This window comes from Mus musculus, chromosome 19 (genome assembly GCF_000001635.26).
Source record: "Mus musculus strain C57BL/6J chromosome 19, GRCm38.p6 C57BL/6J".
NCBI lineage: Eukaryota > Metazoa > Chordata > Mammalia > Rodentia > Muridae > Mus > Mus musculus.
In genome coordinates this window covers 38,135,937-38,155,436 of record NC_000085.6, presented here as the reverse complement: position 1 = coordinate 38,155,436, position 19,500 = coordinate 38,135,937, and the positions used below count along the sequence as shown (strand labels likewise).

The 19,500-nt window shown below is 41.9% G+C and overlaps 1 protein-coding gene across 2 annotated transcripts in view; it reads right to left on the bottom strand.

Annotated features, from left to right (window-relative positions):
- The window catches only part of Pde6c (phosphodiesterase 6C, cGMP specific, cone, alpha prime), a 51,175-nt gene that overhangs the window by 28,519 nt on the left and 3,156 nt on the right, over window positions 1–19,500 (bottom strand). For both annotated transcript variants that reach the window (NM_033614.2, NM_001170959.1), the window contains exons 2-8: window positions 15,314–15,466; window positions 15,125–15,214; window positions 13,930–14,070; window positions 4,775–4,849; window positions 3,843–3,907; window positions 3,674–3,740; window positions 1,696–1,743 (exon numbers count right to left, since the gene is read on the bottom strand). In NM_033614.2, the coding sequence (NP_291092.1) occupies window positions 1,696–1,743; window positions 3,674–3,740; window positions 3,843–3,907; window positions 4,775–4,849; window positions 13,930–14,070; window positions 15,125–15,214; window positions 15,314–15,466 (639 nt within the window). The remainder of the gene's footprint in view (window positions 1–1,695; window positions 1,744–3,673; window positions 3,741–3,842; window positions 3,908–4,774; window positions 4,850–13,929; window positions 14,071–15,124; window positions 15,215–15,313; window positions 15,467–19,500) is intronic.

Below are 19,500 nucleotides of genomic sequence, written 5' to 3'. Positions count from 1 at the left end.
ACCATATGGTGTTTGTGTGTTTCCACATCAGTAAGCAAAGGGATAGGTGGGCAGAGCCAGGGGAAGCCTCCACTAATCCAAACAGCTGTGCCTGGGTTTCCCCAAGGCAGGGTTTAGTTGCTGCTGGGGCGGGATCACCCACACCCTGAGGAAGGTCCCTTCCATTTAAGCATTGATGGGATTCTGTGTGTCTAACAGCACAGAGAAAGACGGGCATTAGTGGTGGCCCCTCTGCAGGGCAGGCTCTACTCCTGACCCAGACTAGGGATTTAATGTTTCTGGAATGCAGGACGTGGAATGCCAGTACGCAGAGAGGAGAGACTGGGGCACGCTGGTACAGCAACTTCATCCAGTTCTCAAAAGGACCAGGAAGCAGAGATGATGGGCAGGTCCTTATGGAGAATTAAATGAAGCTATAAAGAAGATGAACTCCAAAGTCCTATCATTGTTATAATCTCTTTTCTGCTGCTGTCATAGAATAGTGTGGGCTGGGTGATTTATTAAGAAAAAAAAAAAGGGTGAATTTAAATTTCTTACAGTTTGAGAGCCCGAGAGGTTTAAGAGTATGATTCCATAGTCTCAGAGAGGCTGCTCCCTGCATCATAACATGGCAGAGAGCATCACAGGACAAGAAGGACTGGAGATGCCAACTTGAGTCTCTCTTCCTTTTCTCACGAAGCTAGCGATGTCCTGTGCCTCTGGCTCCGCCCTCGTCTGTTCTGCTGTCTCAGTATAGCCATCATGAAATAATATGTACAAAAACTTGAGGATTCAGCTTTCAACACATGAACTCTAAGGGGTCACACTCAAGCCACAGCTGTGACAGTGGACAGCAGTGGGTTAGCCAAGCAGTAAGTGCGGAGGGCTGGCTGGGGGCTCTCCTCTCCAGGAAGTGGGCTTCTGGATGGTGATGAAAAGGAGATAAAATCCAGGGATCTGCTAATTTTTTTTTCCTGTTTTAGATCACAGTTACAATATACTGCAGGAAGGGCTCTGAGAAAGGTGCCGCAGAGCTCTATTTGGGTCATAAAATGTCTCTAGCCAATCAGTCATTCCAACAAGGGTTCTAGAGCACCAGTCATGCACCAGGCTCACTTGTCACCCTAGCGAACCAAGAGTGGGAGGGAACGGAAGTATGGCAGCGTGCATGTATGTGTTCCACACACAGACACACGCTCAGACACAGAAACACATATATACATAGACACACACACGCATACACACAGACTGACAGACACAGATGCACAGACACGGAGACACATACAGAAACACACATAAACACAGATACACACACAGACACATACACATACAGACACATATATACACACAGTTATATGCAGACAGACACACACTCAGACACAGACACGCACTCACACACATATACAGAGACACACGCACAAACACTCATACATAGATGCACATACACACACACATACAGACATATAAACACAGATACACACAGACACAGACACACACACCTCTTCCACCTTTCTTTTATCTTTCTTCTCTCATGCCCCTTCTTCGAATTTTCTTGATGGTCATTGGCCAAGCTAGAGTTTTGGAACTTGGGTCCCATGTGTGGTTGCTAACTACACTAAGGCACACATAAGCTAGACACTACAGATAAGGAGGGAGAGCGAGCCCCCATCTTGCTCCCAGCCCTGAGGGATGAGGCAGGGCCATGGCCACTCTTACCTGAAATGTGAAGTACTCATCTGCAGGGGCATTCAGCATGTTACAGATCTGTGAAGCAATAGACAGAGTCATTCTGAAACATGGTGAGGTTAGGACCATGTAAGTCCATGGAGGAGAGTGAGAAGGCATGTTGGGAGTGAGTTTCCCACACAGCTCTTGGCTGTTCGGTAAACACATGAAGACACACTCACTACGTCAGGCCATATTTGCTTCTGAAGTTACCTCCTCTTCTGCTATGCCGTTGATTGACATTTCCTGCTCTTTGCTCCTCCCCACTCTTCAACTTCCAAGTGATGTCTTTCGACTTCCCAACTCCTCAACCCAAGCAAAAGAGAAAGACTGCTCTGCTGAGGCAGGTTTGAGCCTGGGTGCTGATCTCCCTTTATTCTTTTACAAAGTAGGGTTGCTTGGGGGGTTGGTAAAAGGAAAAGGCTAAGCAATGTTTCACTTGCTCCAACGTAAGGATTCCTTATGAAATACTGCGCTTACTGTCAGAATTCAGAGGTAGTTTCTTATACCCATTTTTAGTTTTTAGAGTCATAAGCACACGAGGGTCTTAATACAAGTCTCTATTTTCACTTCTTCCAGAGTTCCACTTAAAATGATAGCATTTCAGGCTTGGGTGGTAATGGCTGAGTCATCTTCTCCTTTGAAAGATGAGGACATTGAAGTCCCAAAAGGTTTAGGGCTCTGTTCAGATTCACTGGGTGAAACTTGAATTGTAATTTGAAACTCCAAAGAGGGGCGATGGGATGGACTGATGGGATGGACTCTCCTGGCTAAGGGTTGGGGAAAATCCTGGTGCAATACTCCTACCATGGAGAATACTTCTACTAACATTTACCCACTCACAAATTTCAAGCTCTGTGAGACAAGGGGGCTGCCAATATTAAGTGCCTTTAAAAAAAAAGGATTTATTTATTTATTATATGTAAGTACACTGTAGCTGTCTTCAGACACACAAGAAGAGGGCATCAGATCTCACTGCAGATGGTTGTAAGCCATCTGTGGTTGCTGGGATTTGAACTCAGGACCTCTGGAAGGGCAGTCAGTGTTCTTAACCTCTGAGCCATCCCTCCAGCCCTGTTAAGTGCCTTCTAACAGTAAATAAAACATATCTACTCTTTCTCCACTAGCCTTACAAAGAAAATGTGGAACTCTTCTGAAGCTTTGGCTTATTGATCGATCGATCGATTGATTGATTGATTTATGCATATTTACTTTTGGGTGTTTTTTTGTTTTTTGTTTTTTGTTTTTGCTTACTTGTTTCTCTCTCTCTCTCTCTCTCTCTCTCTCTCTCTCTCTCTGTCTGGACTTCTCTATGTAGCTTTGCATGGCATAGCATTAGCAATCTTGCTGCTCAGCAGCCTCCTCGCTGCTGGGATTATAGAATCCTGCTGTTTCCATGAGTACTCATAGTTTAAGAACCTGAGGATTCTTAACCTTCCATTCTTAATTTCATGATCTAACTTGAATATTCAACATTATTTCCTGGACTGTGGGTCTCCCAAATGTGGTTTAAAGATGCAAACCAATCAATTCCCCTTGCCCCCCCCCCCCCCCGCCTTTCTGTCATGGACATGTGTTTTCCAGCCTTTACTTTGAGGTCTCACAGAAAACACTTGTGATCATATTAAGACCATTGAGTGAGCATTTGAAATGGAATTGAACCTATCGTAAGCCACAGCCACTGACTTTTAATATTCCTGGCTTTAAAGCAGATGTCTGAAAAGTGTGTGGCTTCAGAGTAAAAGGTGGAGAAATGAATGAATCTTTCTCAAGTTAACTGAATATTCTGACACAATATCAGCATCCTGATTAACCCACATTTCCCTCCCTAGATTCCTCTTTCCTTTCTCCTATGCCAAGAAAGTGACCATCTACCCTTGTTTCAGTTATTCTTGGGTCAACAGTTGTATTTATCTAGTAAGGGTCTCACACATGGTTACTTAGCATTTAAGTTTGTCTAATGACTTACAAATCCATTTTCTGCAACGTATGTTGGCAATCCACTAACAAGCGTCCAGTGGTCTGCTGGAGGTGACCTTGGAGAAGATTAGAAAAGATTATATCATTGGCACATATAAAAGTGATCGGGTACAAAGTCCCAGGGGCAACTCCCATGGCTACTTCCGGGGAACACGCACGGAATCACGTTGATCTCTTCTTTTCCATGTAAAATGTAATCGATGATTTTATAGAAGATGATTTCCTAGGAAGAAAGGAGATTGTGGGCACAACATTAATTCCCAGAGAAAATAATCTTCACTGAAGAATGTGTGCTTTATAATTCTTATAAATAGTACCTAATTTCCTAGCCACTGTTTTCTGAATAATGTCAATTACTAAACTCTTCATGTATTAGTCACAGGCTTGTAATCTGTCACACACACACACACACACACACACAGAGTGAGTTCACTGTCATTTAAAAAAGCTGAATTGACCCAAATAGCTTTTGGGGGGTTCTGATTACTAAACCACCAGGAAATCTGCCTTTACTTTTAACTGATTGCTTTTTGTTGCCCAGAAGTAGCTGACATTAATGACTTCATTAGGGAAAAAAAATCACGTACTTTATCAACTGCAAACAGACATCTATCATGTGGTAAGCACACAGGTCTTTTCTCACTGGCTAATCTCAGCAGGCACCTCCACAACAGAAATTAATGGATCCATTGTCAATGTTGGAAGGGAACGGGGCAGGTGAGGAATCCGAGGCCCCAACAAACTTGTCAGTTTCTGGGTTTCATGGTCGGAGGATATGGTGTTACAGAAGCAAACACACTTCCTGCCCCCCATGAAGCTTGCAGTTGAGTGTGGCTGTAAATCTAACCTGGCCCCCAGGAAAGTGACCATCTACCCTTGTTTCAGTTATTCTTGGGTCAACAGCTGAAAGGGCCCCGAGCACATCTCACAATGTTGTTCCAGTGGCTCTGATGCCTCCCTTCATGCGAGACCCACAGACCCACCCCGCTGTACACGACAGAGAGGGACAGGCAGGTTCCCTCCGAAATGTCTCTCCTCTGGGCACTTCAGTCTCTTGGCATCATACACAGACAGCACAGAAAATATTTACCCTGCCATCTGGAGTCTTTGGTCCTTTATAAGGCTCAACTTCTCCAAGCTTGATTGGCCACTCATCGTAAAATTCCTGGAGGCAATTATATTTAAACATTATTAAACAAACTGTTCCACAAGTCACCGCGCCTCATCTGATTCATGGACACTCACATACTTTATGTTAATCTGCATAGTTTTGCAATTTTAGACTTGAAAAAAAAATCTGTAGTTCTCAGCAATATTGCTTATGAACCTGTGACTATATATACAAGCCACTTATCTTTTATTCGTCTGTTAAATGGAAACAGCACAACTTGAGCTTGTTGTGATGATTAAATGAACAATATATGCCCCACACGTGCATGCCATTCAAAGCACTCCATGTATACTGTCTGCAGTGTGTAGCATCTGTAGACGACTGCACTAAAGCCAGGGTGTTAAGAAGCTTCGTGAATGTTGCTCACAGCCAACAGTGTCAGTTGCCCTAATTAACACTCTTCTCCCCATCTTGCCAATTGAACCTCATTTTGCTTAGTTATCAGGTGGTAATTTGTTCAGAAAAGATGGGTCCTGCCCAGCCCATAGGAGGTCTACATGAAGCACCCTGCTAATTTAAAGGCAGGTATGTGGTTCCATTTAGACCAGTGAACGAGGTTGGTGGAGTCAGCTGAGGGGCTATTGGACAAAGGTGATGAGAAGTGATAAAAGTGATGTTTCCTGTGTAGCCAAAAGCATGCTAAACAGCACCTGCAGCCCCACAGCAGGCGTCAGAATCCCGCTCTTCTGCTGCATGGTCCTATGCTGCCCACTTGCAACAGTGACTTTGAAAAACAACTGCCAATCACACGAATAACAAGAAGCATAAATGATACTGTATCAGTTGTGTTGAAATCCCAGCTTTCCAATAGAATTAAAGATGGGAGAGGGCATCACACTATGAATAATAATATTTCTTCCTTTCTACTTTAAGATCTTTTTTATTTCGGATACGAAATGTCAAATGGTCACCAACATTATACACCTACAATGTACTCAATAACTTATGTATCTATCTCAGATTTTCGAAGCTGATAAACAAGATGACCCCCACTTTGGTGATGAGAAAGCCAAGAACCAGGGAGATCAAAAACCTTGCTGAAATTGAGGACAGAGAATGGACAGTGCTTGACTTCAAGCCCTGCGTGAGAACTGTAGCAGCCATAGCAGTGTGGTGTTAGTGGGAAGAGAAATCAGCAAGTGGAAAAGACTGAAGAGAAGTGTGTGCTTGCACATGTACGCGTACTCCAACACACACACACACACACACACACACACACACACACACTCAACTGATTTTTGGCAGAGGAGCAAAAATCACAGAGACAAACTAGTCTATTCAACAAATGGTATTGGAACCACAACATCCAGCAAGAAAAGAAATCTTATTTCTTTAATAATAATAAAAAAACTTAGAATGACTTATAGGCCTAAATATAAAGCACAGAGCTATAAGAATTCTAGAAGTTGACACAGGAGAATATCTAGATAAGCTTGAGTTGGAGGTTTTTGTTGTTGATTGGTTGTTTTTTGTTTGTTTGTTTGTTTTTTAGACATAGCACAAGGGCACAATGTATAAAGAGAAAAGTTGTGGAGATTGTTACAATTTAAAATGTCTGCTATAGAAATGTTTCTCAGAAAAGAATGAAGAGACTGGGAGAAAAAATATTTGCAATTGCAGGACTAGAATCCAGAGTATTCAAAGTGTCCAATTTGCTCAGACTGGTCTTAAGTTCAAGTTATCCTCCTGCCTCAGCCTCCAGAGCGCTAGGATTGTAAATATGTGCCATCACTTATGGTTGCAAAGATCTCTTGAAATCTAACCACCAGGAAGCAGAGACCTCCACCTAAAAACCAGCAGGAGATCAGAGCAGGCATTCCACCGGACCAGAACTGCCGTGGGAACTAAGCATGTGAAATCTGTTCAACATCATCTGCAGCTGGGACTGCAAATTCAAGTGGTGATGCACTACTACATGTCTTGAAATGGATAAAACCAGAATAGAGGGACCACTAACTCCTGGTGAGAGTGCAGATATGCAAAAAATGCTAGCCACTTGGAAAGACAGATTGACAGTGTTTATAGAGATAAACAGTCTCCCTGGATGATCCAATAACTGGACTTTTTTGCCATTTACGAAGGTAAGTTGAAAGTATGTGTACACAAAAACCCATACATGGTGTCTACAGAAGCCTTATTTATAATCACCCCAAACTAGAAGCAACCACGATGTCCTTCTCTACTGAGAACACTGCCTTAGGGTAGATTATTATTCTCCAATGAAAATACATGGACTTTAGCAAAGATATGGAATTGACATGTCTATCAATAAATTAATAGGTAAAGACATTCTAGAGAATATACTCAATGAAATACTATCCAGCCTCAGAAAGAAAGAAAGAAGAAAGGAAGGAAGGAAGGAAGGGAGGGAGGGAGGGAGGGAGGGAGGGAGGAAGGAAGGAAGGAAGGAAATAAATATGGATGGACAGAAGGAAGGAAGAAAGGAAGGAAGAGAGGGAGGGGGAAAGAAGGAAAGAAAGAGAAAGAAAGGATAGACAGACAGACAGACAGACAGATGCAGTCATGTGTCACTCTGACAGTGTTAGCAAACCTGGAGAGTGTGGTAAGAGAAATGGGCTAGGCACTAAAAGACAAACATGGAATATACGTGTGGAATCTGAAAATGTCCAACACTGGAGCAGAGGGCAGAATGTAGTTACCAGATGCTATGGGTTGAGCTGTCAACAGGACAGGGAGGAGCTGTCCAAATACCACAGAGTTCCAGCCAGGCAGTAAACTCTCAGGACTTGTTACAGGAAAACGCAACTACAGCGGATATGTACTATATATTTCAAAGCTGTTATGAGACTAGATATAAAAGGTATCGCTCTGCAAAGTGATCAACATGTTAATTACTGCACTGTAACCATTTCATAATTTACACATATGCATATATGAAACTATCACACTGTACCCCATAAATATGTGCAACTGTTAACCTTCTTAAACTAAGAAATAAAAATTGTAAGTGAGTTATCAAAAATTTGGGCATAGTGTCACATGCCTGTAGTTCTAGATCTCAGAAAGCTGATGCAGGAGCATTGTTTGAGTTTGAGGCTACCCTGGGCTAAATATAGTGAGTACTAGGCCAGTCGGGGATTCACAATAAGATGCTTTCTCAAAAAGATGACAAAAGGCACCAGAGAGAAGGACCATGAGAGAGAGCCGGCCTCAGACCATCGGTCTGTGACCTTTGCCTCCACCCATCTTTCTCTCCCTCCTCATCTGTTCCTCCTGCTTAGTACTCAAGGTCATCTTAGCTGGCCAGCTCAGCTCTCTTCTTGCCCTAGATTGCGTGTTTGCTGCTTGCCTGTTTCCCTTCTCCTTTTAGATTTGCCTCTTCTTATTCGTTTGCTTTTTTTCTCTTCCCGAAGAACATTATCTGCACTTCTCGTAGGGTCTGTGTGCCTAAACCATCTGAGAGACAAGGCTATTCTACATAGTCTTATAGCATGTCTCTCTTTTCAGTCTACCTCTTGCCTAAATTTCCCCATCACCCTGAGGGATTTTTAAATAAATCCATTAAAATATTTTATATAAAAATTTTATAAAATATAAAAATTCATCTTATAATATAAAAATGTTTTAAATACATTTTATAAAAAGATAAGGTATATTTCATAAAATATAAAAATGTATTTTATAAAATATATTCTAAAAATTATTTTATAAAAATAAATTTAATTTATTATTAATAATAAATGTATTATTGTTTTCAACTGAATGTACCTTTCTTATATCTTCTCTTCAAGGCCTGATGTGTATTCTCTTCCACTTTCTTCTATCACCCAATACTACCATCTTATTTGGATTTCTTCTTATTCTCTGTGCCACCAATTATACCCATGATAACTAATCTGTTAACACACACAATGTTATCAATACCCCTTTACTTCCTAAAATAATTAGTAGTTAAGGGGTATCTGTTGCACAATCAACTATCATTCTATTTCCCTAGGTATTCCCTCAATATTCCCTCTGGGTATTGATTGTTGGCACAGAGTAGGGCTGAGAATACAGTCTGGTATCCAAGGGTTTTACAAAGGGAAGCAATGCCTCAACCTACTATGACCAGTTCTCTTCTGAACTCTGCACACACTTTCATCTGAAGGGGAAAAGGTGACTTAAATTCAAAGTTGTTGTTTTTCAATGCAACCAACAATCTAACTCCTGATACACAGATCTCAATACAAAACACAAAATGAAAGCCCAAGACCACATGTCCCCTCTAAAATCTAACAAATCTCACAGCAAATGCCCCCAATGACAGTAACTTAGTAGAAAATCCAGACAAGAAATTTCCAGGAGTAAAGATAAAAATGTTTAAATAAATAAAAGAAGACAAAAATAAACGCCTGAATGAATTTCATGAGAATCTTAAATGGCTGCATAAAGGAAGGAAGCCAACATAAGATATGAAAATAAGGTTGATAAATGTACTGAAGAAAAGACAAGCTGAAATGATACTGGAAATAAAAACTTCATTAATCACAAATTAAAATCTCAATGGACATTCTCTAATAGAATGGCTTGTAGAAAGGGCAGAACATTAGGCCCTGAAGATAAGATATAGGAATTGGTACATTTAGTTGAAAGAAAAAATTATTAAAAAGCTTTCAAAGAGTATATGAAGAACTTGGGGACACCATGAAAACAAATCTATTAATTATGGGCATAAAAGAGAGTAACTCCATGCAAAAAGCAGAGTCAATATTTTCTGTACAATCAGTAGAAATTTGTTTAAACCTGGAGAACAAGAGGTCTGACTGAGTCAGAGAGGAAAATAGAAATCCGAATAGGAAAAATTAGGGAGAAAAACTCCCTACATCACATCACAGTTAAAACACTACATAGCGCAAGGAATGCAAATTAGAGAGAAAAGGAACTTACATTAAGAGTGACAAGAGACAAAGGGTCGCATAAAAAGATAGACCCATAAGCGTAACAGCCGAACTTGCATGTAGGAGAAACTTAACCGGCACATTCACACCGGATACTGCCTCCCTGAGCCAACCTAGAATCTACTGACGTGGATAGAGACCACTGACACTGGATCAGGTGGTAGAACGAGCCTATGAGAAAGAGAACACCACATCTGGCTACTTGAGAACCACTGAGATGCTTGAAGGGGGGTGTAAAGTTTTACCCAGTTTCTTCACTAAACAAGTCTGCTTTTGCCACTTGCCTGACTCCCAGAGTCTGCTCGTTGACTCTGTGCCTTCTTACCCCTGCCCCCAAGGGTCTTGGTTGGGGTTGCAAGCAACACTCACAAAAGAAACTTCCAAACTCAAAAGGGCAGAGAAAGATGCATTTCAACTCCTGAAAAGCCTCAGCTGCCAACCCAGGCTTCTATACCCTGCAAAATTATCTTTGCAATTGATGTAGAAATAAGTGCATTAATGTTTTTAAAAAGCATGATAAAGTTTATGAGTGCTAAGCCAGCTCTGCAGAAAATATTAGGCAGAATTTTTCAAGCTGAAGAAAATAATAAACACACTCAGGGACAGTGGAGACAAAACCCAAGGGGGTATGACTGTAGCTAAACAAATGGGGACCAAGAAAACACTAGACATTACAAAATCAACAAAATGATGTAAATTGTCACACACCTTTAAATAATAACTCTTCAATATCTTAGTTTCCAAATCATAAGACACAGACTAGCATATTGAGTCAAACCAACAAACCAAAATCCATCTAGTTTCTGCCTCTAAGAAACATACTATGCCTTCAAAGATAGATTCTGTGTTAAGGCAAAGAGATGAGAAAAGATATTCCAAGCAAAAGATACCAAGGAGTGGGAGTCAGTATCCTGACATTTCATAAAATAGACTTCAAGCCAATCTAACTCATAGGAGATCAAGAAGGTCACATACTGATTAATGGAACAATCCATCGAAAGGGCATTTCATTTCTATAAATTAATTATATAAGGAAAAATAAGACGAAGAGCAATTTAGATAATAGAAACTGCAAATCAACTTTCCTTTTTTAAAAAAAGGACATTACAATTCTAATTATTTACACAACAAACATAGGGACACACAGTTTCATAAGACTCTACGTAAAGTCACAGATTAACCTTAACACAGCAATAATAAGTGATTCCAGGATCCTACTTTCACTAATAAAGAGACCATCCTGACAAATAACATAGAGACCAAGGAGTCATATGATATCCTAGATAAGGTGGACTTAATAGATGTCTACAGAACATTCTATCCAAGCACTACAGAAGATACATTCTTCTCAGCAGCCATTGGAACTTTCTCTAAAGTAAGATCACATATTAGGACACAATACAAGTGGATTACTTTTCTGTTGCTGTGTAAAATATCATGTCCAAAAGCAGTTAATACTTTCAGAGGGACAGAGTCCGTGCTGGGAGGGAAGACATGGCCTGGTTGTTGTTGCAGGAAGCTGGCTGATCATATTTCCACTCTATGATGGTATGAAAGAAAATGGGCCCCATAGACCCATAGGGAGTGGCACTTGTTGTGGCCTTGTTGGAGCAGATGTGGCTGTGTTGGAGGAAGTGTATCACTGGGGGTAGACTCTGAGGGCACAGATGTTCAAGCCAGGTCTAGTGTCTCACTCTCTTCTTGCTGCCTGCTGATCCAGATGTAGAACTCCCAGCTACCTCTCCAGCACCATGTCTGCCTGTGTGCCCCCAAGCTTCCTGCCATGATGATAATGGACTAAACCTCTCAACTGTCAGCCAGGCCAAATTAAATATTGTCCCTTCTAAGAGTTGCCATGTCTCCTAACAGCAGTAGAGACCCTAACTAAGACGCAATCATACACAGGAAGCAAAAGGAGAGAAGAGGAAGTGGAACAGACTACAAACCTCAACTGTTTCCCACCCACCCACCAGTGAAATACTTCCTCCAGTAAGGCTCTATGTCCTAAAGGTTCATTACTACAAGCCAGAAACCAAGTGTTAAAATACATAATCCTATAAGAGACACTTTCTTTTCGTTCAAACCACCACAGTAAGTCTCAACAAATACATAAAAATAGAAATAGCTTCGTATGTCATATCTGACCACATGGAGAAACACCAGAAATCAACAGCAAGAGAAAGCACAGAGAATTTACACACTCATGGAGATTGCAACTGAATGACAAACAGGTTACTAAAGAAATCAAGAAAGAAATTAGAAAATGCCTAGAATTGAAAGAAAATGAAGACACACTCAGAACTACGGGATGTAAAAAAAGCAATTCTAAGAGAGAAGTCACAGCTATAAGTGTCTACATTTTAAAAATCAGAGATTTCTTGCTTGGATGACTTAAGGGTTCACCTTAGGGCCTCGAGAAGACAAGAACAAGGCAAACCCAAAAGCAACACACAAAAAGAAATAACTAAGATCATCAAAGAAATTAATGGAAGAAATAATTAAAATACAGACAATCAATGAACAAAGAGTTGGTTCTTTCAAAAGATTAAAAAGTGACAAACTGTTAGCTAAACCAACCAGATGGGGGAGGGGGGAGGATGTTAATAAAACTAGAGAAGGGAGGAGGTTACAACAGATACCAAGGAAATTCAGAGAATTGTAAGAACACACCTGAACAACTTATATTCCACTAACTAAAGAGGAAAAAAAACAACAATAACAAAAACCCAGAGTATGACCTTCTTATCAAAGTTAAACCAAGTGAGACCAGTAATTTAAACAGGTCTATAGCAAACAGTGAGATTCAAGCAGTAGTAATGAAAAAAGAAATCTCTCAACTTAAAAAAGTAAAGATCCATGTGGATTCACTGTAGAACTCTAGCAGACCTCTGCGAAGAACTAATGTCTATCCTTTCAAATAACTCCATAAAACAGAAGTGGAAGGAATGCTTCTAAACTCATTTTACAGAGGCAATATTACTGTATTATCCTGATATCCTAATAAGATGTTCTGTGTCTGTGTCTGTGTCTGTGTCTGTGTCTGTGTCTGTGTCTGTGTCTGTGTCTGTGTCTGTGTCTGTGTCTGTGTCTGTGTCTGTGTCTGTGTCTGTGTGTCTCTCTCTGTCTTCCTGTCTCTGTCTCTCTCTCTTTCTCTCTCTCTCATTTCTGGTCAGTTTTCCTGATAAACACACATGTAAAAATTCCCAGTAAATCATTTGCAAATTGAATTCAAGAACACATCCAGATGATCATTTGCCATGATCAAGCCAGCTTGAAGGGCAGAGATGGTTGAAAGCATGTGAATCAGTAAATCTAACACATCTATCCCACACATGGGCTCAAGGTCAGAAATCACGTGACCATTTAATAGAAGCAGAAAGAGCCTTTGACAAGATGCAACATCCTTTCATAATAAAACCCCTGACAAACAAGGAATAAAAGGAACATATCTCAACATAATAATGAACATGTAAGGTAAACTACAGCCAACATTGTGTTAAATGGGGAAGAATCCAGAAGCATTTCCACTAAGATCAAGAACAAGACAAGAATGTTCACTCTTTCCACTCCCATCCAATATAATATTTGAACTCTTAGCTAGGACACTAAGACAAAAGAATGAACAACAGGAGACACAGACAGGAAAGTCAGCATACATGACTTTGCAGATAACATGATCCTATACATGAATGGCGCCCAAAGATTCCAACAGGAAACCCTTAAAACTGACAGGACGTTCATCAAAGTGGCAGGCCACAAAGATATCAGTAACCTTCTTCATCCCAATGGTTTTTAGAGCTGAGTTACTCTATATGTGTCAACCAACCCAACATTTTAGCAGCAGGAAAACTGGAGGTGAGAGTGGAGGATGGTATTGGCACTCTGTACTTTCTGTTCCATTTAGTATAACCATAAAGCTAGTCTAAAGTTAAAGACTATTAACTAATCGAAACAGGAGACTTGCTGGTGATGGATACAGGTATAAAAGAGCAGAACTTTAAGCCTGTGTCACTTTGTTCCTCACTGTTCCCATTAGCTCTGAGCCTTCACAGAGCTGGTTCATGCTATCTGGTTATTTACATAGCATATCCATTTGTTAATGGACCATGTTTCATTTGGGTATGTATTTTCTAGGTAGCTGAGGGTGATATGAGGCATATGGAACATGAAAACCTTCTCCTTGGTCATGTCCAGAAGACCAATGGAGTAGCGATCGCAGTTCAGGTACGTCCTGATGGTGTACAGTGCCTTGTGAAACTGTCGCTCAACATCAGTGAGCTCTTCGAATACTTTATTGGCTGACCACATAAGGATCTGGAAGAGAGCATACAAGAGGAGGAGGAGGAGGAGGAGGAAGAGAAGAAGAAGAAGAAGAAGAAGAAGAAGAAGAAGAAGAAGAAGAAGAAGAAGAAGAAGAAGAAGAAGAAGAAGAAGAAGAAGAAGAAGAAGAAGAGCAACAACAACAACATGAGAGGAAGGAGAGAGACAGAGACAAAAAGTGAATATTAGTTAAAAAAAACATGTTGTATATCAAAAAATGAACACATCTCACAAGAAACTACAGTTCTAGTTTGATCCACCAACAAACATCATGGGTTCTCTAAGCAGGGTGATGGGTAGGTCTTTCCCAAGCCATGGATTTATGAAAGGGGAAGACACATGACTGATCTAATGCAAAGAACAAATGTTCCTAATCTTTTCAAAGGCTCCAGTAGCAGAAGACTGTCACTGGACCTCGTGGGAAGGAAGTCACATGACTCATCCATGCATCCATAGCTAGTCAGAGTTAACCTAACCTGGCAAGTTGGAATGGGGAGGGACCTAGATGCGTTCATTCCCAAACCCACTCCTGTGTTATATGAATGAGGGACCCAAGGATCATGGCTGCTGTTCTGTCGCTTTTGCCCCCTCTATTCCATGGAAACAATAAACCACAAATAAGGATCCTTTTCTGATGGTTACCCAGGAACTAAGAGATTTAAGTGAGAACTTATAATTATGCTTACTCTATTAATAATAATAACCATGCCAACCATATGAGATGGGTACTGTAATCATTACATCACAGGTGAAAAGCCCACAGGCACCCAGAACATAGACTGAACAGGGCCCGCTGGTTGTGCATACAGATGGAGGGCTAAAGGCTGGAAGGACCCCTGGGTGAACATACAGATGGAGGACTGAAGACTGGGAGGACCCCTGGATGGACGGCTGATTGTGACAGGGCACCTGGGACTAAAGTTTGAGGATCTGCTCCAGGTGGCTTAAGCCCCCACGAGGGATAAGAGGGTTCTGGCTTGCTGCTGTTTTGGGGTCCCTCTGCCAGAGTACATGAGCAAGGAGTGACTACTGTTAACTGTTCCATTACCTGGCTTCTCCGGGACTCCACACTGTACAGGTAACTGGTGTGCTGCAGCCTTAGTGCGACAGCAACAAAGCTGAGGTACTTAGAAAAGACCTACGGGCCACAGAGAGGAACAAGTCATGGTTGCGATCCCTTCCTTTGGTTGTACAAGGCACTTCCTGTGTGTCTGGCCAAATACCGGGCAAGCAATACCTCCTCATCCTGTTTGGAAAACTCGGGAGCGCTGATTTTGTTCACTGCCATGACCACAGCAAGGACCTCCTTGCCTGCCACGATCGGGACTGCTAGCAGATTCCTGGTGACATATCCAGTTTGCTTGTCCATAAAGTCAGAAAAATGGCTGTTCTGAAAACAAAACAAAACAAAACAAAAAAGTTTGCGTGTTTGCCAAAATAGGACAGAATCATAGAGTCTAAGACACACTCCAATTAAAAATCCTACCAATGATGGCTTCCGTTTAGTGGTGCCAGGATTCTGGAATGCTCATCTCCCACCCAAGGAGAAGCTTATCGGGATCAAGAGAAGGTTGGGTCGGGAGGAAAGATGTGGTATCACAGCCTGGTGGAAAGCGAGGTGCTAAGGAGATGGAATGGGGGAGTGGGGTTACAGTCTGTGCAGGGAGGGAAAGCTCACTGGACACAGGGACATTATTTAACTGCAAATGCAAAACGGACAGCTGGAACCAGGAACCTCTCTAACAAAACAAGAAAAAAAAAGTCAATACTCCTTCAAGAGGACTGGCTCTCAATCTGTGGGATGCAACAGCTCCTTTGACAAACCTCTATCTCCAAAAATATTTACGTTATGATTCATGATGTTAGGAAAAGTTTAGTTATGGAGTAACAACAAAAATTATTTTATGGTTAGGGGATCACCACAACATGAGGAATTGTATTAAAGGGTCTCAGCATTAGGAAGGCTGAGAACCATCACTCAAGAGTGTTCCAACCTCCCCCACTTAAAGAAGTTAGTGGTAACTGCTTGATAATCTCCTTCCATAGATAGATAGATAGATAGATAGATAGATAGATAGATAGATAGATAGATAGATAGGAAGGTGATCTAAATGAAATAGACAAATAATGGTAGAGACAGAACCCCAAATGCCCATTTTTTGTCACCAAATGAAGCTTCTTGCCCTGGGACTGGGTTACATCTAATCGAATTCTTGGCTAAAGAGATCCCACGGAACCCCTCGCTCCCCCCCCCCACCACCACCCAGCAATCAGGCTGTTGCCAAGTCTGTATGTTGCTTTCCACAAACTGACTTCAAGGCCCCATTGTTTAAGACAACACCCACACACCTCATTAAACACAGAGGTGTTGAGCCAGTGTATAGCCTTCACTCCTATGTTCTAGTATCTTTGGCACAGGGAAGTAGTTTGCATGCTACTAAAGGAGAAATGTAAACACCAACCCAGCCACAAACCCATTGGTTGCAATGATGTCCTGCCTGCAAAAGATGTTAGGGCAATGATGGCACAAAACTTGTGGGAGTAACCAACCAATGTCTGATTTGACTTGCCCATTTCATGAGATGGAAGCCATACTCAACACTGCTCGGGCAACCAAGAACCTGAGAGTAGGTGTTCCAAGGATCTAAGATAAAACCAAGTTCCACTATTCTAAAAACAAAACAAAATCCTAGGAATAAAATGACATTCTGCTATACTCATAGATCAGTGCCGTGCTCAGCCTTGGTCAGAGAAGCATCCTCTTGGAGCAGATGGGAACAAATACAGAAATCCACAGCCAGACATTATCCAGAAAATGAGACACACTGGAACATTCAGCCCTAAAAGTGGATGTCTCTATCAAATCCCTCATCTCAGGGCTCAAGGGTGGCTGCAGAAGAGGAGACAGAAAAAGTGCAAGAGGCAGAGGGGACAGAGGACTCAAAGAAAGCAAGGCCCTCTAAATCAACAAGATGAACAAGCCTGAACTCAGAATGAGGCAGTGTGCACAGGGCCTGCATGGGTCTGCATGGGTCTGCATGGGTCTGCATGGGTCTGCATGGGTCTGCATGGGTCTGCACCAGATGGGGTTCTAGAGCTGAAAGGAGAAGCAGACAAAGGCCCCCATCCCTCAGAAGTTATCTCCAATTAATAGCCACTTGCAAATGAAAGTTGATTTTGCTCTGAAGGAGTTTCATTAGGAAAACAAGCTACTATAAATGGCAGACTGCATGCCCAGTAGGGGATGACCAATGAAATGAACTCAGAGCCATCTTTAAGAGGTTCCTTGTCTTAGAATGTATCAAGGATTGTCTCCTTTTCAGGTATGCTGTTAGGTTACTAGAATGAGGTCACTCCAATTTCTTTTTGTAGGCACTTAGTGCTATGGGGTTGCCTCTTAAAGCCACTTTGTATACCACAAGTTTGGATATGTTGTGTTGTGTTTGTTTGTTTGTTTGTTTGAGACAGGGTTTCTCTGTAGCTCTGGCTGTCCTGGAAGGAACTCGCTCTCTGGACAGGCTGGCCTTGAACTCACAGAGATCTGCCTGCCTCTGTCTCTCTAAGTGATGGAATTAAAGGCTTGTCCCATTACCACCCAGTGACTGATTTTTTTTTTCTTTTTAAAGACAGGATCTCACTATGTAGCCTTGGCTGGTCTGGAACTTGCTGTGAAGACCAAGCTGGCTTTGAACTCTGAGATTCATCTGCCTCAGCCTCCTGAGTACTGGGATTGTAGGCATATGTCATCATGTCTTGCACATTAAAAATGCTTGCCCCCTTCAACTGTGTGATATGGTCACCTTGCCACTGTCAGTATTTACAGGTTACTGAAAGGCTGTTTCAAGTTAAAGTCTTTCCTTTCATAATTTTTAATTTTATTTTATTTCTTATTTTTGGAGAGAAGAAAAAAAAACAGATCTTCTTGGCTTTAACTCCTATGGCTGAAGCAAAGGTAACGCTGATGCCTAGCATGGCAAGAGTTGATTGGTAAATTTCGGGAAATATAAGTGCTCGAAGTCAAGAGAAATGAGTGTGGAGGCATTTATGTGCTCTGTAATTTCAGAGAACATCTCTCTAGAGGGATGAAACTCAATGGCCCAACATATGTGGGTTTTTTTTTCAAATGGAATTATTTTCATTTCTTTTGCTGATTATACTTCTAAAAGCAGCACAGACCTTAGAGTCGGCTCTGTCTGGTTTTCCAAAGTGAAAATGTGAGAGTCGACTGGAGTATGATTACAGGCCAACATTCACACCTAAACAAAGGCCACTTGGCCAATGACACCACTCAAGTCCGAGCATCAGTTCCCAGCTGTGCCACAGGGACCCCACCAGAGAAATCAGATTGCTGTAACCTGTAAAACCCAAATATCTACGTTCTGCACACATTCTAGGCTTTTAGGTGTGCTGTGCAATTCTGATGCTCAACCTAACAGATGCAGGGCTGTTTCAGGAGATCCTTGGAGTGGGCCTACTCATTAAACAAACAGAGGTGTTGGGTAGTTGGGTGCTTCTCCTCACCCATAGATGGTGTATTCTTTCCCTAAGAGGGAACATCATTTCTTTTACAGGATGCAGGCATAAGAGAGAAGATTCTGGAGTGAGCTTTCTGGGCTCCTCCGGTTTCCTAGCTCTGTGATCCCAGTCTGCTCTGTGTCTCTCTTGTCTTTTTTTCCCTTTATTTTCCTTTTTTTTTCCTTTTCTTTTCAAGACAGGGTTTCTCTGTGTAGCCCTGGCTGTCCTGGAACTCACTCTGTAGACTAGGCAGGCCTTGAACTCAGAGATCCACCTGCCTCTGCCTCCAAAAGCTGGGATTAAAGGCATGCACCACTATTGCCCAGTTAAGAGGTGCTGCATAAAGCCCAGAGTTTCCAGTGCAAAAATGGAGAGACACACCATGGACACAAAGCTCTTGCGTACAGCAGACACTGGATAAATACGGAAAAGAGAAGTATACTCCCCACCCAGCATATACTGGATAAACTCAGAAAAGAGAAGCCTTCCCAGGCCCCACCCCTTCACCTGGAGGAAAAGTAGTTTTCTCTCCACGATGTCCTCTTTGTTTCTAGTCCTCACTTTTCTCACCAGTTCTAGTCACAGAAGAAGTTGGGTGCTCAGCAGGGTAGAGGCATCCTCTGCCCCAGGTGCCCTTCCTTCAGGGGCCAGAGCTCTGCCCGGTGACACAGCTCTCTGCTTCCTGTACCACGCTCATCCTTGGTGAGAACATGTCCATAGTCCTCTAAGTTCTTTCCCTTGACTCACGGCTCGGATGCTTGTTCCTCCGACCCTGTTACCCCTTAGCACATACGCCAGCTGTCACGTGCACAAACGACAAAATGGAATCCCAGAAACGTGGCCCAGCAATTGGCGGTAGATGGGGTGTCTTTCCAGATGCATTTCGTACTTGACATCACTAGGTTCTAA